We start from the raw sequence: 22,173 nt of genomic DNA, 5'->3' as shown, positions 1-22,173 counted from the left end.
TGAGGAGGATGTTGCTGGCGCTGACTCTAGAGTTCAGAGTGAATGAGAATGTGAAGCCTTTCTTTACAGTGTTTTTATTCTTTTACTAGTTGCACAATAATGTTTTAAAATTTGTTTTAATGTATTATAATGTCTTCTAAAGAATTTTAATGAATTGGAACATAACAGTCTCTATTATTAAATTACAACTAGCCAATTAGCCCGTCATAAGATGGGATTTTCAGGTCTTCTCTTCTGAGCGCGTGCGCGCTCGTGCTCTCTCTCTCTCTCTCTCCTCCTACTGCCTCCCTCAGTTCTCCTCCGCCTCCTGCCTCTCTCTCCGTCTCTTTCTTTCTCTTCTCCCCCTCCTACCTCTCACTCTCCCTTTCTCTTCTCCTCCTCCTCCTGCCTCTCTCTCCCATCCGTCTCTCCCCGCCCCCTTCCCCTTTCCCCTTCCTTCCCGCCGTGGTGCTTGGCTGAGTGCTGCCTGCTCAGCTGGGCTGCCGCGAGGGGGGGGGGGGGCAGTGACATACACGGCCAGGCGGCGGGCCATGTACGTCACCGCCCTCCCTACCCCTCCCATCCCGGGGGAGCCCAAACAGCCCCTTGCGCTGCTGGTTCCCCTGGCGGCCCGGCTGAGGGGCGCAGCACTCAGCCGGAGCGCCACAGCGGGAGGGGAAGGGGGGCGGTGACATACACGGCCCCGCCCCCTTCCCCTCCCCCTCCCTCCGTGGCGGCTCAGCTGAGTGTTGCGCGCTCCACTGGGCCGCCGCGGAGGGAGGAGGGGCGGGGCAGTGATGTACACTGCCGGGGGCGGGGCTGTCTACGTCACCGCCCCCCCACCCCGGCAGCCCGGCTGAGGGACGCACCACTCAGCGCCATGGCGGGGGGAGGAAGGGGGGACGGTGACGTACACAGCCCTGCCCCCGGCCATGTACATCACCGCCCTGCCCCCTGTGGCCAGAGAGCAAGCGGAGGGAAGTGGATGTTTGGGGTCCGGCTGTGGCCAGTGGCTGCACGCCCGCCACCAGGTCTGCTTCCCGCCCCCCCCTCCTCCCGTCCGGCCCCCGATCCCCCCCCAAGCTCTGCTTCCTGTCCCCTCTTCCTGCAGGCCAACCCCACGGCCCCCCCAGAAACCCCGCTCCTCCCCCCCGCCAGTGCTGCTTTCCTCCCCCCTTCCTCCAGGCCCCCATCCTCCCCCACAGCCCCCGATCCCCCCCAGCTCTGCTCCCTGCGTGGGGCCCCGCCCCCCTTCCCCTCCCTCCGTGGCATGCGGCGCAGCGCTTGGCTGAACCGCCACAGGGGAAGGGGGGCGGGGCGCTGACGTACGTGGCCAGGGGGTGTAGCCATGTACGTCAGCGTTACAGACGCACAGAGAATGGGCTACTATATATATGATATGCTGCTTTCCTCAAGGAACAGTCCGCATTGTCTTCCTTTCCGTATTTAAAAAAAACCCTGTGTAGCCTGCAAACTCCTGCCGCTGCTGCTGCTGACCACCAACCCCCACACCTGCAACTTGCTCCAGGGGCCTTCCCTTTGTCAGCCCGGGCTGGGAGCCTCCCGCCTCTGCTGGGGATGTCTCTGCCCCGGCTCCAGAGCGTTCCCTGCTGCTGTGGCCCCTGTAAGTTTCCCTCTTTATTCGGTACTCAGCCAGGCATTGTCTTCCTTTCCGTATAACCCCCCCCCCCCGCATAGCTTGCAGACTCCCGCTGCTGCTGCTGACCACCAACCCCTGCACCTGCAACTTGCTCCAGGGTCCTTCCCTTTGTCAGCCCGGGCTGGGAGCCTCCCGCCTCTGCTGGGGATGTCTCTGCCCCGGCTCCAGAGCGTTCCCTGCTGCTGTGGCCCCTGTAAGTTTCCCTCTTTATTCGGTACTCAGCCAGGCATTGTCTTCCTTTCCGTATAACCCCCCCCCCCCCCGCATAGCTTGCAGACTCCCGCTGCTGCTGCTGACCACCAAACCCCACGCCTGCAACTTGCTCCAGGGTCCTTCCCTTTGTCAGCCCGGGCTGGGAGCCTCCCGCCTCTGCTGGGGATGTCTCTGCCCCGGCTCCAGAGCGTTCCCTGCTGCTGCGGCCCCTGTAAGTTTCCCTCTTTATTCGGTACTCAGCCAGGCATTGTCTTCCTTTCCGTATAACCCCCCCCCCCCCCCGCATAGCTTGCAGACTCCCGCTGCTGCTGCTGACCACCAAACCCCACGCCTGCAACTTGCTCCAGGGTCCTTCCCTTTGTCAGCCCGGGCTGGGAGCCTCCCGCCTCTGCTGGGGATGTCTCTGCCCCGGCTCTGGGGCTCCTGTAAGTTTCCCCGTGTTGTTCTGTACCCAGCCCAGCAAAGGTAGTGAAGGGGGGGGGGGCAGGAGGAGGGGATCCTCTGCCATTTCTGTTTTTTTTTAAAAAAAAAACCTAACCCTCCCCCCCCCCCCAAAAAAAACCCCCTATATAACCCGCATACGGCTATAGCCTGCAGGGGTGTGTGGGGGGGGGGGGGGGGGGGGGTGGGGGGGCATTTGTAAAAACAAATATAACCCGCAGGTTGTATTCGCTATATTATGGTAAGTCCAACGTCATTCGTTACCAGGCAAATTAGTTGAAACAATAGTAAAGAATAAAATGTTCAGACACGTAGAAGAACATAAATCGTTGGGCAAAAGTCAATGTGGTTTCTGTAAAGGGAAATCATGTCTTACTAATCTGTTAGAGTTCTTTGAATGGGTCAACAAACATGTGGACAAGATGGATCCAGTAGACAGTGTACTTAGATTTCCAGAAAGTCTTTGACAAGTTCCCTCACCAAAGGCTCTTACGTAAATTAAGTTGTCATGGGATAAGAGGGAAAATCCTTTCATTGATTGAGAACTGGTAGGAATAAATAGTAAATATTCAGAATGGAGAGCGGTAGCTAGTGGTGTTCCCCAAAGGTCAGTTCTAGGACCAATCCTATTCAACTTCTTCATAAATGAAAGGGGTAAACAGTGAGGTGGCAAATTTTGTGGACGATACTAAGCTGCTCAGAGTAATTAAGACCAAAGCAGACTGTGGAAAAACTTCAAAAAGATCTCACAAAACTAAGTGGCTATGTCTACACTGCAGGCTTCTTGCGCAAGAACTGTTTTGTGCAAGAGTTCTTGCACAATAGGTCATGCGCAAGAGCGCATCCACACTGCCATGTGCTTTTGTGCAAGAGATGTGCTTTTGCACAAGAGCGTTCATGATGGTGTGGATGCTCTCTTGCGCAAGAAACCCCTGTTGCCCGTCCACATTGCCTTTTGCGCAAGAGGGCTTATTCCTCATGAGGAGAGGAATAACTCTTGTTCAAGAAGCCCTCTTTTCTGATGCTTTAATGTAAATGTATTTGCGCAAGAACAGGCATGCAGTGTAGATGCTCCGCAAGTTTTTGCGCAACAACGTGTGTTGAGCAAAAAGCCTGCAGTGTAGCTGTAGCCAGTGACTGGACAACAAAATGGCAAATAAAATTTAATGTGGCTAAATATAAAGTAATGCATGTTGGGGAAAAAATAACCCCAACTATACATACAATATAATGGGGGCTAATTTAGCTACAATTAATCAGGAAAGGGATCTTGGAGTCATTGTGGATAGTTCTCTGAAGACATCCACGCAGTGTGCAGTGGCAGTCAAAAAAGTCAACAGGATGTTAGGAATCATTAAAAAAGTTATAGAGGACAAGACGGAGAATATCTTATTGCCTTTATATAAATCCCTGATACGCCCACATCTTGAATACTGCATACAGATGTGGTCGTCTCATCACAAAAAAGATCTATTGGCATTAGAAAAAGTTCAAAGAAGGGCAACTAAAATAATTAGGAATTTGGAATGGGTCACATATGAGGAGAGATTAAAGAGACTAGGACTTTTCAGCTTGGAGAAGAGGAGACTAAAGGGGGATATGATAGAGGTCTATAAAATCATGAGTGGTGTGGAGAAAGTGAATAGGGAAAAGTTATTTACTTATTCCCATAATATAAGAACTAGGGGCAACCAAATGAAATTCATGGGCAGCAGGTTTAAAACAAATAAAGGGAATTTCTGCACACAGTCGACCTGTGGAACTCCTTGCCTGAGGAGGTTGTGAAGGCTAGGACTATAACAGGATTTAAAAAAGAGCTAGATAAATTCATGGAGGTTAGGTCCATTAATTGCTATTAGCCAGGATGGGTAAGGAGGGCTGTCCCTAGCCTCTGTTTGTCACCTAGGTCCTACTCCTGGAACTGCGCCCAGCACTGCATGTCGGTGCAATCTGGGCACCAGCAAAAGTTCTGGACTCCACAATTTATCCTGGTCCACCCAGCGCAGCAGTTCTGGCTACCCCAGTGGCAGATTCCTGGTCAGTGGTCCTTTTGGACCCTCTGGGCGTAGCACCAGAGCCAGGGTGTGCGCCCCTCTAGAGTGGAGTCCATCATCTCTGGGTCCAGGACCTCTCCATCAGTGACTGACCCACTCCCCTACATGAGGCCAGTCCCTACCCCCAGGGGCAGCCTTCGCCCAGACCTTTGATTGAAAGGGGGCCATCCTTGTCACAACCTCACATGCTGGAATCCTTAGCAGCCTCCCAGACCCCCTCGCAGGCCTGGGATGCAGAGGCAGCAGACCTCAAGGGGTGGTTGTCTTCATCCCCTGATGAGGCTCTTGGATGGGTGCTGCCATCTGTGCTCTCCATGGACTTAAGGTCGCACCAGGGCCTTCTCCATCACCTGGCTCAGAGTCGAGGGGTACAGGCTGAAAAGGTGTCAGATGACTCAGACCCAACTGTCAACATCCTACAGGCTGATGTTCCCCCCAGGGTGGTCCAGCCAGTGAACAAAACTGTGTCAAAGATGACAAAGGCACTGTGGCAGACCCTGGCTTCCATTCCGCCCACTGATAAGAAGGCTGAGTGCCACTATTTCATCCCACAAGAAGGGAATTAGCATCTCCTCTCATCCTCCTCCAGGATCCCCAGTGGTTCAGGCAGCTAACCAGCAGGCGAGGCAGGTGCAGCTGAGTTGCTGTGCTTACAACCAGTGCCTTTTTTTGTGTTTTAAAAAAAATAAATAGTAGTGCCGGTACTCCAGGGGTAAAGTTTAGCCAAAAAAAAAAAAAAAACCAGGGTGAGGCTGGCATTGCCCTTTTAAGTCACGCAGCCCACTGACTGTTGGACATTTGCATACAGAGGTGCCGGTACACTCCGTTCTTTCCAAGTAAGCTCTGACTGGAGGTGCCGGTACTACGTCCCGGGCAGTACTGTCACACACAAGCATTGTTTACAACACCTGGGCTGCAATGGATAAATTCATTGAGCTGTCCCACAAGACTCCAGCCCTGAACTCAAGTCCCTCTTAGAGGAGGGCAGAGTAATATTCTGAACGGCCCTCCAGGCAGCCCTGGATACTGCGGACGTGGTGGTTCGCACTATGGCCATAGGCTGTAACTCTTTGCTGCAGGTGTCTGGAGTGCCCCCGGAGCTCCAGACCACTATCCAAGACCTCCCTTTCAAAGGCCATTTCCTGTTCCCCCACCGTAGGAGCAGAAATGGTAATGGGAGAAATAATAGGTATCACTCCTGCCCCTTATTGGATCCAGGCGCGGGCCCCTCTTACAAGTCCCAGGGCCCATGTCAAGTGTTTTATGGGTGTGCCCGAGGACAGCATACCAGGCTTATACCAGACTCTTGAACAACAACAGTTACTAAGGTACGTAACTGTTTTTTAATAGAACTTCTCCTAAGAGATGGCTCTGTCCAATCCACGTGCTTCTCCGCACCCATCGTCTTTCCCCAGCCCTTAGTTTAAAATCTGCTCTATGACCAGAATGTCAGCCAGCATTCTGGTTCCATTTTAGTTTAGGTGGAGCCCATCCTTCCTGTACAGGCTCCCCCTGTCCCAAAAGTTTCCCCAGTTCCTAATAAATCTAACCCCCTCCTCTCTACATCATCTTATCCACACATGGGGACTCTGAAGCTCTGCATGCCTACTTGGCCCTGCACGTGGAACTGAAAGCATTTCTGAGAATGCCACCATAGAGGTCCTGGATTTCAGTCTCTTTCCTAGAAGCCTAAGTTTGGCCTCCAGGATGTCTCTCCTACCCTTCCCTATGTCACTGGTACTTACATGTATCATGACCACTGGCTCCTCACCAGCACTACACATAAGTCTATCTAGCTGTCATGAGAGATCTGCAACTGCCACACCAGGCAGATGCAAGTCACTATATGGTTCTCCCGGTTATCACAAACCCAGCTGACCTAGAACAACGTTTCCTCAACTCCTGTCCCCTTTTACCCCTTCTCTACTTACGCTACATCGATGACATCTTTATGATCTGGACACATGGCCAAGAAACACTGGAGACATTCCACAGAGATTTCAACAACCTACACCCCACCATCAACCTCAGCCTGGACCATTCTACATGAGAGATCCATTTCCTGGACACCACAGTACAAATCAACAATGGAAAATTAGACACCACTCTCTACAGAAAACCCACTGACTCATACAGTTACCTACATGCTTCCAGCTCCCATCCAGAACACACCACACGATCCATCATCTATAGCCAAGCCCTTCGATACAACCGCATCTGCTCTAATCCCACTGACAGAGACCAGAAACTTCAGGATCTCTACCAAGCATTTATAAACCTTAACTACCCACCCAGAGAAATAAAAAAGCAAATTGAAAGAGCCAGACGAATACCTAGAAACCATCTACTTCAAGACAGACCCAAGAAAACCAACAATAGAACACCACTTGTCATCACCTACAGCCCCCAACTTAAACCTGTCCAACACATTATCAATAAACTACAGCCTATACTGGAACAGGATGCCAAACTTCAAGAGGCTCTGGGAGACAGACCCGTAGTCTTCTATAGACAACCACCTAACCTCAAGATGATTCTTAACAACAACCACAGGACATACCACACTAATACCAACCCAGGTATCTTCCCTTGCAACAAACCCCGTTGCCAGCTTTGTCCACATATTCACTCTGCTGATACCATTATTGGACCTAACCAAGTGAGTTATAAGATCAAGAACACATATTCCTGTGCATCCAGAAATATAATTTATGCTATTATGTGCCGAAAGTGTCCATCTGCTTTGTACATTGGACAAACGTCTCAGACACTTCGCCAAAGGATCAATGCCCACAAAACAGATATCAGACAGGATCACAAAGAAAAAACAGTTTCTTGCCATTTCAACCAGAAAGGACATTGTCTCAACGACTTAATTACCTGCATCCTGCTTCAAAAGCCTTTTAAAACTGCACTCGAAAGGGAATCCTCTGAACTGTTATTCATGCTAAAATTCGACACTTTGCGCGGGGGTCTCAACAAAGACTCTAGTTATCTTACCCATTACAAAGATAGCTTCCCCAATTATCACCTCTAATATGCCTATATACAAATGCGAGAAGTATGGGTAATAAGCAGGAAGAACTGGAATTGCTAACCAATAAATACAACTATGATATCATTGGTATTACAGAAACCTGGTGGGATGGGATGCATGATTGGAATATTGGTATGGAAGGGTACGGCTTGCTCAGGAAGGACAGACAGGGAAAAAAGGGAGGAGGGGTTGCCTTGTATATTAAAAATGTACACACTTGGACTGAAGTGGAGATGAACGTAGGAGATAGCTGTGTAGAGAGTCTCTGGGTTAAGCTAAAAGGGGTAAAAAACGAGGGTGATATCATGCTAGGAGTCTACTACAGGCCACCTAGCCAGGTGGAAGAGGTGGATGAGGCCTTTTTTAAACAATTAACAAAACTATCCAAAGCCCAAGATTTGGTGGTGATGGGGGACTTCAACTATCCAGACATATGTTGGGAAACTAACACAGCGAGGCACAGGCTATCCAATAAGTTTCTGGACTGCATTGGAGACAACTTTCTGTTTCAGAAGGTTGAAAAAGCTACCAGAGGAGAAGCTGTTCTGGATTTGGTTTTAACAAATAGGGAGGAACTAGTTGAGAACTTGAAAGTGGAAGACAGTATAGGGGACAGTGATCACGAAATAATAGAGTTCATGATCTTAAGGAAAGGTAGAAGGGAGACCAGCACAATTGAGGTTATGGATTTCAGGAAGGCAGATTTTGATAAGCTCAGAGAACTTGTAGGTAAGGTCCCATGGGAAGCAAGACTGAAGGGAAAAACAACTGAGGAGAGTTGGAAGTATTTCAAAGGGACGTTGTTAAGGGCCCAAAAGCAAACAATTCCGCTGTGTAGGAAAGATAGAAAATATGGCAAAAGACCAGCTTGGCTTAACAAGGAGATCTTGCATGATCTCAAAATAAAAAAGGAGTCATATAAAAAATGGAAACTAGGACAACTAACAAAGGATGAATATAGGCAAGCAACACGGGAATGCAGGGGCTAGATTAGAAAGGCAAAGGCACAAAATGAGATCAAACTAGCTACAGGCATAAAGGGAAACAAGAAGACCTTTTATAAATACATTAAAAGCAAGAGGAAGACCAAGGACAGGGTAGGCCCACTGCTTAGTGAGGAGGGAGAAGCAGTAACAGGAAACTTGGAAATGGCGGAGATGCTCAATGACTTCTTTGTTTCGGTCTTCACCGAGAAGTCTGGAGGTGTGCCTAACGTAGTGAATACAAGCAGAGAGAGGGTAAGTTTAGAAGATAGGATACACAAAGAACAAGTTAAAAATCACTTAGGAAAGTTAGACGTCAGCAAGTCACCAGGTCCTGATGAAATGCATCCCAGGATACTCAAGGAGCTGATAGAGGAGGTATCTGAGCCTTTAGCTATGATCTTTGAAAAATCATGGCAGACAGGGGAGATTCCAGAAGACTGGAAAAGGGCAAATATTGTGCCCATCTATAAAAAGGGAAATAAGAACAACCCAGGAAACTACAGACCGGTCAGTTTAACGTCTGTCCCAGGGAAGATAATGGAGCAGGTAATTAAGGAAATCCTATGCAAACACTTGGAAGGTAATAAAGTGATAGGGAATAGCCAGCATGGGTTTGTGAAGAACAAGTCATGCCAAACTAATCTGATAGCTTTCTTTGATAAGATAACGAGCCTTGTGGATAAGGGAGAAGCGGTGGATGTCATATACCTAGACTTTAGTAAGGCATTTGATACGGTCTCGCATGATATTCGTATTGATAAACTAGGCAAATATAACTTCGATAGGGCCACGATAGGGGGGGTGCATAATTGGCTGGATAACCGTAGTCAGAGAGTTGTACTTAATGGTTCTAAATCCTGCTGGAAAGGGATAACAAGTGGAGTTCCTCAAGGGTCTGTTTTGGGACCCGTACTGTTCAATATCTTCATCAATGATGTAGATATTGGGATAGAGAGTACGCTTATTAAGTTTGCAGATGATACCAAACTGGGTGGGGTTGCAACTTCTTTGGAGGATAGGGACATAATTCAAAATGACCTTAGCAAGTTAGAGAAATGGTCAGAGGTAAACAGGATGAGGTTTAATAAAGAGAAATGCAAAGTGCTCCACTTAGGAAGGAACAATCAGTTCCATACATACAAGATGGGAAGCGACTGTCTAGGAAGGAGCATGGTGGAAAGGGATCTAGGGGTCATAGTGGACCACAAGTTGAATATGAGCCAACAGTGTGATGCTGTTGCAAAAAAAGCAAATATGATTCTAGGTTGTATCAACAGGTGTGTTGTAAGCAAAACTCGTGAAGTCATTCTGCCGCTCTACTCTGCACTAGTTAGGCCTCAGCTGGAGTACTGTGTCCAGTTCTGGGCGCCACATTTCAAGAAAGATGTGGAGAAATTGGAAAGGGTACAGAGAAGAGCGACAAGAATGATTAAAGGTTTAGAGAACATGACCTATGAAGCCAGGCTTCATGAACTGGGCTTGTTTAGTTTGGAAAAAAGAAGATTAAGGGGGGACATGATAGCGGTTTTCAAATATCTAAAAGGGTGTCACAAGGAGGAAGGCGAAAATTTGTTCCTCTTGGTTTCTGAGGACAGGACAAGGAGTAATGGGCTTAAAGTGCAGCAGGGGAGGTTTAGATTGGACATTAGGAAAAAATTCCTAACTGTCAGGGTTGTCAAATATTGGAATAAATTGCCAAGGGAGGTGGTGGAATCTCCCTCTCTGGAGATATTTAAGAACAGGTTAGATAGACATCTGTCAGGGATGGTGTAGACGGAGCTTGATCCTGCCTTGAGGGCGGGGGGCTGGACTCGATGACCTCTCGAGGTCCCTTCCAGTCCTATTATTCTATGATTCTATGATTCTATGAATATCATTAGCTTACGGACATTTACCTCCCCTCCCCCCCCGCCTCCCCCTTCTGTTCTGAAATTTGATTTCTCCTTTTCATATGTGTTCTTTTTTTAAATTGTATCCTTTGGTATATATGGTTGTGACTATTTTCTTCCACTATTTGATCTGAGGAAGTGGGTCTGGCCCACGAAAGCTCATCACCTAATAAACCATCTTGTTAGTCTTTAAAGTGCTACATAGTCCTGTATTTTGCTTCAGCTACACCAGACTAACACGGCTACATTTCTATCACTATTCCCAGCTATCTATGTTTCTAATGATCAGATCCCCCATTTCTAACACCTGCCTTTTCCTGACGACTGGAGTTCCCTCCCCCAGAGATGTATCCTCAGTGTGAGAGGATCCCACATTCTCTGGAAGGATGGTCCCTACTATGGGATGTATCAGAGGGGTAGCCGTGTTAGTCTGAATCTGCAAAAGCGACAAGGAGTCCACCATAGGATGGTTTCCCTTGCTCCAGATGAATATTCTCTTTCCCTGAGCCTTTCATCCTCTTTAACAACACCGGGGTTGTCTGACCTGGAGGTGGGACAGTTCTACAGTGTCCTGGAAAGCCTCATCTATGTACCTCTCTGCCTCCCTTAGCTCCTCCAGGTCAGCCACTCTGGCCTTCAAAGCCCGTACACAGTGTGAGGGCCAGGTGCTCCTTGCACTGAATGCACACATACGCCACTTGTCCACAGGGCAGTAATCGTACATGCTACATTGGGTGCAACAAACAGGATCGCCACGCTCTGCTGCTGGATTCTCTCCTGCAGATAATTAGATTATTGATAGGGTTTTTATTTAAATGAGGTAGTTTTGGTTGTGGTTTAGTTTAAAAGTTTTAAGGAATGTCAAGTGTATCTAGCCCCCTTCAACCTCTCCCTCCAGACTCCCTCACAGAAGTCCCTGTTAGCTGCCCCTTTTCACAAAGCTCCCTGGTTGCTTACTAGCGGGCTGTATATAGCCCTGGACTTCCTGATAGCCCTACCCCCGGTGAAGGCTTGACCAGTGAACAGAGGGTTCTACATTTCAAGTCCTCGTTAAGAAGCTCCCGGCTTCCAACTGCCGGCCCCAGCACATGGTCCTTTAAACAAATAGTGCAGCACATGAATCTCTAAACAGACAAACACAAGCTCAGCACACAGTATCTTTCAAGCAACCAGCAAGAAGTAACCCCGAAACACAAACCCATACACTATAGACAGTGCAGTCCTTTGAAGTTCATAACACTTTCCTGGGCTAAATGCTGTGTCCCCTCCTTGAGAGGTCACGTGTAATCCTGGCCCACAATAACACATTACCTTTGCGTTTCATTGAGTGGACACTAAAGGTGCTCGTTTTCCCAGGATATTGCAGCAAAATGTCATGTCCATCACAGCCAATACTAAAACATCCTTGGAATTTCTAAATGATTATAGGTAACTCAGAGTGTTGCTTCCAGTGTGGGGAACTGCAAACTGGCCCTTGTCTTGACAGATGCATGGGAACTGAACACAGAACCACAATATGCTGGTGGCTTCAAGACAAGTGATCCTGGTTTGATCACACTTTAATGTGCAAACAGAATTAAGCCTGCCATTGCTACCTTCCTCTGGGGATGTCTGGCCCTCCTCTTGGCCCTTTGGCAGCATTGCCAACTCTTTTATGATTTTATTATGTCGCGTGAGATTGAATGGCTTTCGTAATGACTGAGCTCCTGGAGGCAAGTGAGAGACCGTTATTCTGCCATATTCTGAAAGTGGTTTGGAGCAAAGTTTGCAAATATGACACTTGTGTTGGAGCAGCTCAGAAGCCAGAGGGCAAATACTGAGCAAGCACTCACAACTGGATTGAAAATTGTGAGATTGAATGGCAGAATCTCATGGCTTGAGGCCTGGGTGTGGCAGTACTGGAGATGTCACGGCTCCGCCCTCTCTCCATCTGTCTCCCCACTTTCTGAGACCTGTGACAATCGGTACTGCTGTCTGCTGGCAGACTCTCTTCCCTTTCACGTTGTGCGCACCAGCCTCTTCGGGGGCTGTGTCGAATATCTTTGTCCTGCCACTCCCAGCTCCCACCTTCTCACTTGCCCTCTGCCAGGTCTTTCTCTCCCCTACGTCCACCTGGTAGCTCCTCCCTGACCACCACCCTCTGACTTGGATGCCTGAATCTCTCGCTGCTTTAGGGCCATCAACTTCCTTTCAAGGTCCCTGTGTCGCACACAGCAGTTTCCTGCAATGTCCTTGAAATACACAAAGTTTGTGTGTTGTTGTGGGCCATGACTCTCCCTGATATCTCGGGGGAGGGGGGCATGAGATGTGAGTCCTGGAAAGTGTGGTGAACTCCAAAGGACAATGGGTGTCATGGGTGGGAGTAACACGGGGTAGACAGGGGACTGTGCAGCCTGGAAAAACCCTGGTCAAGAGATGGGTAGAAATTAGGGATGTGAAGGTTTAGCCGGTTAACTAACAAGCTAAGTTGACTGGTGGGGGCTAGAGCAGCGGGGGCCCCCGTGGATAGGGGCTGCTCTAGCATCCAGGGGAGCTGCAGGCAAGGGTTGCTATGATCAGGCTGGAGTAGCCGCTGCCTGGGGGCAGGAGGAGCACTCCAGCCTCCCAGTGCTCCCGTTAAATCGGTAAACCTATGGAACAGGATTTTACATCGCTGGTAGAAATGTGGGCCTCTGCCCAAGAGAGGTGACAACTGAGGAGCACTTCCATTTATTCATCTCGTTCCTTCAAGGTTGAGAAGTTGAAGCTGGACAACTTGTTTTCTTTGGGTGGTCTGCTCCACGTAGGGGTATGAGCACTCAAGCTAGAGAGCTTTCTGTGGCAGTACTTGTCAGCATGAAGCATGTGCCCAGTGCTACCATCCAAGGGTACAAAAGGCAGAGCTACCCTGAATCTCCCTCCATTCCTTCTCACTGGAGGGGTTTGTAAGGACTGTCCCTTCTTTTGGCAAATTACAGATAGCTGTCAGTGTAAATAGCATAGATAGGGGTTCTCTTTGTTTTCTTTTTTGTCCCTGAAATGGAATGGATTAGGCCCAGATGACAGCAGCTACTTATCTGCCACAGTCTTGTGGCTCGCTGAGATGGAGACACACTCATGCAGCACACTCACTAGCCTGGGTTGCTCCTCACTGTTGTACTGCATCCAATCAACTTACTTGTCCTCCCTTTGGCTCCCTTCCCAGCTCTGCCTTCCCTTGCCCCCTCTGCTTTTCTTTCTCATCTTGCTGTTACTGCCTCAAACTCCACCTTGTCCACCTGTTGGGCAGTTTCATGCTGTGATTTCTCTGCACCACCCCACATTGGTGTATCTCAGGATCTATTCCTGTCCTCGGAGCACCTTTCCCAGGCCTAAGCAAGAGCTCTGTGCCGCTTGAAAGTGTCACTCTCACCTCAGAAGTTGATCCAATAAAAGATACTGGGGGCAATGCCCCTTGCTTGCTGCGCTTGCTAACCCCCCTGTTGCAGGGGGTAGGCATCTCTGGCTCTCCCTCCAGCCACTGGGGAGGGCTGGGCTGCGGCTGCGTCAGTCCGGGCCCCTTCTCCCTCCTGTCCTACCAACCAGGGTCCCTTCCCTCTCCTCCGACCCCTGTCCACCAGCCAGGGTCCCTGACCACCTGCTAGACCTCTTCTCCTCTCTCCCCTCCCCCCCCAGCCAGGCCCTTTTTCTCCTTCCCCACCGTGCAGCCTAACCCTAATCCCGGTGGTTCTTCCTTTTGTCCCCCAGTCAACGGGGAGGGCCAATCTTCCCCCTCCATCCCCTCCCACTGGCCCGTGGGCCCCCTGCCTAGCGGCTCTTTGCCTCTCCCCCCCACCACTGCGGGGGCTGAGCCACACTGGGACCCAGTTTTCCCTCCTGGCTCACCCGGAGAAGCTGGGCCCAAGCCGTGTGCAACCAGACCAATCCTTAACCACCCTGGTATTGCAGCACGAGGAGGAAGGCCACAGGCCGTTTGGTTTGTGGCTCCCCCAACCACAGGAGAGGGTGGAGGGAGGGGCTGCAGGACACAGGGTGACGCATGACGTCGCTCTGTTGTCCCGCAGGAAAACCTTTCTTTAGTAGAACTCACTCGCCTGTCTCTCCAATTCCCTAGGACTAACACAGCTATAGCAACACCGTATACAGCAGCTGTCAGCAATCAAGCCATTAAGCATGGTCAGGCTGAGTCTGAGCTGAGGAAAGGGGTCTTGGTTCACACAGGAATGGTTGTGTTGATGTTCTCTGGCTGTGTTGTGTAGGAGACCAGACTAAAGAATCACAGTGGTCTGGACTTAGACTCTGTGAAAGTCTTGGGCTGTGTTTCCTTCCTTCCCCTTTGTGTGTAGCCAGCCTGTGTTTGCCAGCTGCTTGGGCAAGGAAGGTCTGTCTCCCCGGGGTCTGTGCAGTGCCCAATGGGATGGGCGCCAGTCCTGTGTGCAGCACAGGCATGGGTGCCCTTCCAGGCTGGAAGGATAATTGACATTGACATTTCTTGCTTTTTTCCAGATCTCCTGGGAAGTGCCTGAGATTCATCGAGAGTCTTGCACGAAGAAAGGGAAAAAAGAGGCAGGTACCGGGAGAGGGGCAGCCCTTTGTAATTCCTCCCACAGCATGCTGGGTCGCTAGGCTGTAGGCTCTGAATGTATTCAGCAGGGGGCTTAGTGCATTCCTCCTCCTGTGGGCTCCAGGGCAACATATGGATCGTATTAGGACCAGAACAGCAGCCTCTCTTCAGTATGATCCTTGTTACAAAACCTGCCTGGTTTAGAAGGAAGGCACCTACAGAAATATAATACTCAACACATGGAAGAAAGGGGAAATTGATCATAATGAATAGGAAGTTAGAAATTCTAGAAAACTGATTAGGGAAGTAAAATGTAGCAAGGAGAAATCTACATGGCCAGTAGATTTAAGACAATAAGGGGCTTTTAAAATAAATTATGAACAAAAAGAATCCTGACCATGCTAATTCCATAAAGACCAAACTGTTCAGTAAATATTTCTGAATAGAAGGGGAGAAGAGATGATCCTACAGTCTCATCCTACGGTTATGACATGCTCTCTGTTCTGTTTGCATCCCTGGAAGATGTTGACAGAAGCTACTAAAGTCAGACATTTTTAAATCACCTGGTCTAGCTAAAACTCTTGGATACAAGTTGATTCCAGGCAAGTTGATTCCAGGCAAGATAATGGAGTGGCTGATAGAGGGCTCAGTTAATAAAGAAGTAAGAGAGGATAATATTCTTTAAGGCTGCAGATGTCTCATGGAAGTTACGGATTCTATGACTTTCTGTGACTTCTGTAGTGGCTGGTGCATCTGGCCCATGCATTGCCTGAGCAGCTCAGGCAGCCTCTGAGCCAGTCACACAAGCCATTGCTGGGGCAGTCTTGGTCCATTATGTGTCCTGCCTCTGGCACCAGTGGGGATCCTGACCATGTGCTCCCGTGCCACCCCCCTCAGCATCCATGGTGCGGCCTGGCCGGGCCCCCACCAGCATCTGCAGTGCCCCTGCCCAATACCCCTCCCCCCAACTTAGTCAGGGGTGTGTGGTACAAGATGTGGTCTCCTCATCTCAAAAAAGATATACTGGCATTGGAAAAGGTTCAGAAAAGGGGAACAAAAATAAGGGGTTTGGAACAGGTCCAATATGAGGAGAGATTAAAGAGACTGGGACTGTACAGCTTGGAAAAGAGGAGACTAAGGGGGGATAGGATAGAGGTCTATAAAATCATGAGCGGTGTGGAGAAAGTGAATAAGGAAAAGTTATTTACTTGTTCCCATAATATAAGAACTAGGGGCCACCAAATGAAATTAATGGGCAGCAGGTTTAAAACAAAGAAAAGGAAGTTCTTCTTCACACAGCGCATAGTCAATCTGTGGAACTCCTTGCCTGAGGAGGCTGTGAAGGCTAGAACTATAACAGGGTTTAAAAGAGAACTAGATAACCTCCATGAATTTAAGTCCATAAATGGCTATTAGCCAGTATGGGTAAGGAATGGTGTCCCTAGCTCTGTTTGTCAGAGGGTGGAGATGGATGGCAGGAGAGAGATGGCTTGATCATTACCTGTTTGATTCATTCCCTCTGGAGCACCTAGTATTGGTCACTGTCGGCAGACAGGACACTGGGCTGGATGGACATTTGGTCTGACCTAGTATGGCCGTTCTTCTGAATTTTAATTTACTGCCTGTTACCTGTCCATGACTTTTACTTAAAATACCTGTGCCTAAAACGTAGCCTTAAGTATGTTTAACACTAATCAACATGGTTTTATGGAAACTAGGTTGTCAAACTAATGTGATATCTTTTTTTTATGAGATCCCAAGCTTTCTTGATAAAGGCAAGAGTGTTAGACTTCTGTAAGGCATTTGACTTGGGGCCACATGACATTTTGATTAAAAAATAACAATATAAAATCAATATGATATATGTTAAATTGATTAAACATTGGCTAACTCATAAAATAATAGAATCCTAGAACACTAGGACTGGAAGGAACCTTGAGAGGTCATTGAGTCCAGCCCCCTGCCCCCATGGCAGGACCAAACACTGTCTAGACCAGCGGTTCCCAACCTTTTCCAGATGGGGACCCATTTTGACAATTCAGGAAGACGTGGCGACCCAGGGCAATTAAAAAAATGTGTGACTGGCTCCTTAAGAGCCACCTGGGGAGACACCTGGCGACATTTTTGAAATATAATGGCAATCCCTATTTGGGCCCCGACCCATAGGCTGGGAAACCGTGGTCTAGACCATCCCTGACTGGTGTCTGTCTAACCTGCTCTTAGATATCTCCAGTGATGGAGATTCCACATCCCCCTGGGCAATTTATTCCAGTGTTTAACCACCCTGACAGTGAGGAAGTTTTTCCTAATGTCCAACCTAAACCTCCCTTGCTGCAATATAAGCCCATTGCTTCTTGTCCTATCCTCAGAGGCCAAGGAGAACACGTTTTTCCCTCCTCTTGGTGACACCCTTTTAGATACCTGAAAACCGCTATCATGTCCCCCCCCCCCAGTCTTCTCTTTTCTAAACTAAACAAACCCAATTCTTTCAGCATTGCCTCATAGCTCATGCTTTCCAGGCCTTTAATCATTTGTGTTGCTCTTCTCTAGACCTTCTCCAATTTCTCCACCTCTTTCTTGAAATGCGGTGCCCGGAACTGGACACAGTACTCCAGCTGAGGCCTAACCAGCGCAGAGTAGAGTGGAAGAATGACTTCTCGTGTCTTGCTTACAACACTCCTGTTAATGCATCCCAGAATCATGTTTGCTGTTTTTGCAACAGTGTCACACTGTTGACTCATATTTAGCTTGTGGTCCACTATGACACCTAAATACCTTTCAGCAGGACTTCTTTCTAGACAGTAGCTTCCCATTGTGTGTGTGTGAAACGGTATTGTTCCTTCCTAAGTGGAATACTTTGCATTTGTCCTTGTTAAACTTCATCCTGTTTACCTCAGACCATTTCTCCAGTTTGTCCAGATCATTTTGAATTATGACCCTATCTTCCAAAGCACTTGCAGCCCTTTCCATCTTGGTATCAGCTGCAAACCTAATAATCATACTCTCTATGCCATCATCTAAATCATTGACACAGATATTAAACAGAACTGGTCCCAAAACAGACCTCTGCAGAACCCCACTTGTTATTCCCTTCTAGCAGGATTGTGAATCATTAATTACTCTCTGAGAATGGTTATCCAGCCAGTTATACACCCACCTTATAATAGCCCCATTTAGGTTACATTTTCCTAGTTTATTGATAAGGTCGTGTGAGACTGTGTCAAATGCCTTACTAAAGTCTAGGTATACCATGTCCACTGCTTCTCCCTTATTCACAAGGCTTGATATCCTATTAAAGAATGCTATCTGATTGGTTTGACATGATTTGTTCTCTACAAATCCATGCTGGCTGTTACCTATCACCTCCTTATCTTCCAGATGTTTGCAGATGGATTCCTTAATTACCTGCTCCATTATCTTCCCTGGCACAGATGTTGGGCTGACTGGTCTGTAGTTTCCTGGGTTGTTCTTATTTCCCTTTTTATAGATGGGTGCTAGATTTTCCCTTTTCCAGTCTTCTGGAATCTCTCCCAACTTCCATGACTTTTCAAAGATGACAGCGAAAGGCTCAGATACCTCCTCTATCAGCTCCTTGAGTATTCTAGGATGCATTTCATTAGGCCCTGGTGACTTGCAGACATCTAACTTTTCTAAGTGATTTTTAACTTGTTCTTTTATTTTAACTTCTAAACCTACCCCATTTCCACTAGCATTCTCTGGTAGGCATCTCGTTACCATCCATCTCTTCTTGACGAAAACCAAAACAAAGAATTCATTAAGCACCTCTGCCATTTTTAAGTTTCCTGTTATTGTTTCTCCCTCTTCGTTGAGCAATGGGACCCTATCCTTGGTCTTCTTCTTGCTCCTAATATACTTGTAGAAAATCTTCCTGTTATCCTTTATGGTCCTAGCTAGAATTAGCTCGTTTTGTGCCTTTGCCTTTCTAATCTTCCCCCTACATACTTATGGTGTTTGCTTATATCCATCCTTTGTAATATTCATCCTTTGTAATTTGACCTAGTTTCCACTTTTTATACAACGCCTTTTTGATTTTTAGATCATATAAGATCTCCTGGTTGATCCAAGGTGGTCTTCTGCCATACTTGCTATCTTTCCTACACAGGGGAATAGTTTGCTTTTGGGCCCTTAATAATGTCCCTTTAAGCTCTCTTCAGTTGTTTTTCCTCTTAGTCTTGCTTTCCATGGGACCTTACCTACTAGCTCTCCGAGTTTACTAAAATCTGCCTTCCAGAAATCCATTGTCTCTGTTTTGCTTTCTTCCTTAGAATCATGAACACTATGATTTCATGGTCACTTCCACCCAAGCTGCCTTCCACAAGTTATCGGTTCTGTACAGGGGTGACGGGAAGAAAGTCTGTGGCCTGTGGCGTAGCTGAGGTCCAGCTAGGTGACTGGATAGTCCCTTCTGGTCTTAAATTAGGAAGCTCTGCTGGCCCATCCCTGCGCAGAGCAGAGCTCATCTGTATTGCTGCTAGCAGCACTCAGTTAAAGCAGTGATCCCCTCGATGCCTATAGCAGCCTGGGACTGGCACTTCTGCCCCTACTTCCCTCTGTATCTGTCCCTGTGCCACTGGTGCAAACTGTCTGTGTCTTTCTGTATCTTTTGCTCCCTGCCCAGTCAGGGTGGAGGCGCTGTGGGGAGCTGCTGCCTGGCCAGCATTTTCCTTCAGAATCATGAACAAAGGCTCATTTGTGGGCAATGCAGAGCCCTGCACAAAGCTGCTGTTTGTTGGGAACAACAACACTAAAGCCACAATTGTTCAGTGAGATTCTTTGGACCTTTCTAAATCTGTAGCCCCCCCCCCCCACACCCTTCCCTCCCACTGCAGCAAAGGAGCCAACGTACCTGCCCCCAGGACCTCCACCCTTCAAGCTGAGGGCCTACTGTGGAGGAGCTTGGATCCTCCTGAAGTGTAGGTGGATTCATTGTTGGACTAATGGGAACATCCAGAGACACCCGTACTGGGTCACAACCCATAGTTTGAAAACTATTATTTTTAGAGAAAGGCAATTTAGACAGCCTGTGGCAAAAATCCAGTGTCCCCAGGTAAGTTGTTCCAATGGTTAATTATTCTCCCAGATGAAAATTACATTTTTTTGAGTCTGAATTTGTCAAGCATCCGCCTCCAGCTGTTGATTGGATATTGTTCAGCATTTGTCTACTAGTTTTAACAAGTAGTCTGCCATCAGAAATAGTCTCCCTTATAGCTGCTTGTAGTCCAGTAGTTTTCAAACTACGGATCACAACCCAGAGTACTAGGTTGTGGAATGTCAGGCACTAGTTGCCTGGCTGTAGGGTGGCCAGAGGACCAGCAGCAGTGCTCAGCCAAGCTTCCTGCCTGTCCAGGCACCACAGATCGTACTGTGCCCTGGAAGCGGCCAGCAGGAGATCCAACCCTAGGTGGGGCCAGGGAGGAGGCACAGGGGGTACTCTGTGCCCTGCGCCCATTCTGAGCACCAGCTCCACACCCCATTGGCTGGGAATTGGACCAGGCTTACAGCATTAATGCTCTTTGGGCTTAATTTCCTTTAAGGGTTTGACCTTTTCCAGCACCACCAATAAACTCTGCCCATCACACCCTTTTCTGTTCTGAGGCCAGTCCCCCTTTGCCTGTAGTGAGTGGCCCAGCACTCAGTTAAGGTCTCAGATCTTGGCATTATACCTGCCCTCAGTCTCGGTGGCCTTTCTGTTTTTTCTTTTCATCCCTGAATCGGTTCTTCCCCACAACAGTACCTGAGGTGGTAGCAGAGTCTAGTGGATGGGCACAGGTTTGGTAATTGAGGGGCCCGGGCTCTGTGACATTGACCAGCCAGGTGACTTTGGTTAACCACTTCTCTGTGCCTGTTTTGCCTCCTGTTTAAGCTTCAGGCTGTCTCTTCTCATGGGCATGTACAGCTCCCAAAACAATGGGGCCCTAGTCTTAGTTGAGTATGTGAGGTAACCTTGTAATGCAAATAATTTATTATATATTTGAGAGAGTCTGTCTGTATCTGTCTGTCCAAGAACTCCTAAATAGTAAGAGCTAGGCCCACCAAATTCGGTATACAGCTTCCTCCTATCATAGCTTAAAGGAAGATGTGGGTTTGATTGTGCCAGGAATGGGATCGCTTCTCAGAAACTACAGTAAACTTCTGATAATCCGGCACCTTTAGGACCCAGGGGTGCCGGATTATCAGATATGCCGGAGTACCGGAAGGGGAGCTATGAGGGGTCTGGGGTGGAGGGTCGGCAGGGAATTGCGCAGTGTGGGAGAGGGCGGCGCTGTGGGACCAACCCAGCGGCACCCCAGCTGCTCTGCCCCCGGCCTCCCCAAGTACACTGCTGCTGAAACTGACCAGCTGCTGACTTGGGGAAGCTGGGGGCAGAGCAGCTGGGGTGCTGCGGGATTCGTCCCACAGTGCCGCCCCTCACCTGAGCGGTACTACGGGACCAACCCAGCAGCACCCCCGCTGTTCTGCCCCCGGCTTCCGCAAGTCAGCCGCTGGTCAGTTTCAGCAGCAGCGGTCTTGGAGAAGCCGGGGGCAGAGCAGCTCCAATTGTTTGGCTCGCCGGAGCACTTCCGGGTTCCAGTTGGTGCCGGACTATCAGGAGTGCCGGATCACTGGATGCCGGACAATTGGAGTTTTACTGTATACAGAAAAGAGAATCACCAGGTAGGTGAACGGCACCTTTTAGGGAGGGCAGTGGAAAGCGGGGAGGGCTGAAGCTCTCCCCCATTTATACGGGAACATGCTGTTCCCCTTTGTCAGGGAGTAAGGGGAAAGTGCCAGTTTTTTGCATTCCTCACTCTGGCTGGGGAGCACAGGGAGCAGATGAACCTGGATCTGCCCCAGCCAGGGGACATGTACCCCTCCCCTGGTTGTGCCTTCTGGAGTTATAATGGCCATAGAGAGGCGCTTCTCACCTGGCACAAGTTGCTGTGGTGAGAGAGGGCTGGGGTAGTCCTCTCTCCCTGGGCCAGCCTGCAGACTGAATCCCACAGCCGCATCTCCTCCCCAGAGCACTGATTGAAATGAAGAATGGACGTTTTCATTTTATTTTCCAAAAAAAAATTAGTTTAAGGACTCAGGCAACACTGGGTAAATCTTCTAGGACATAATAAAAGTAAGCAACATGTGTCAGGATATTTAAGGACTGGTTTCGAAGGATACTCAGAGCTATAATGCCATGATAGGAATCAATGGCATATATTCACCTGGGATATCCGAATCAGTTCTGCTTACCGAGGGAAAAAAAGGAGGGGATTTTCGGGTGGGTTAACCAAAGTAGTAGAGGATATTTGAGGGAAGAGAATCTAAAAAGTGCCACTGTGGTTTGGCTTAACCAGGTAAAAGAAGCAGTGATAGATT

The 22,173-nt window shown here is 48.6% G+C and overlaps 1 protein-coding gene across 3 annotated transcripts in view; it reads left to right on the top strand.

The window, feature by feature from the left end:
• SEMA4F (ssemaphorin 4F) overlaps positions 1-22,173 on the top strand; it is a 131,188-nt gene that overhangs the window by 39,297 nt on the left and 69,718 nt on the right. For 2 of the 3 annotated variants that reach the window (XM_075916064.2, XM_075916066.2), the window contains exon 3: positions 14,745-14,804. The exons of the other annotated variant lie outside the window; for it this stretch is intronic. In XM_075916064.2, coding sequence (XP_075772179.1) covers positions 14,745-14,804 — 60 coding nt within the window. The remainder of the gene's footprint in view (positions 1-14,744; positions 14,805-22,173) is intronic. 3 annotated transcript variants of the gene reach the window in all.

The sequence above is a fragment of the Pelodiscus sinensis genome, chromosome 4, assembly GCF_052426305.1.
Source record: "Pelodiscus sinensis isolate ZL-2025 chromosome 4, ASM5242630v1, whole genome shotgun sequence".
Taxonomy (NCBI): domain Eukaryota; kingdom Metazoa; phylum Chordata; order Testudines; family Trionychidae; genus Pelodiscus; species Pelodiscus sinensis.
Note: the sequence above shows the minus strand (reverse complement) of the source record. Positions and strands in the feature narration are given on the sequence as shown.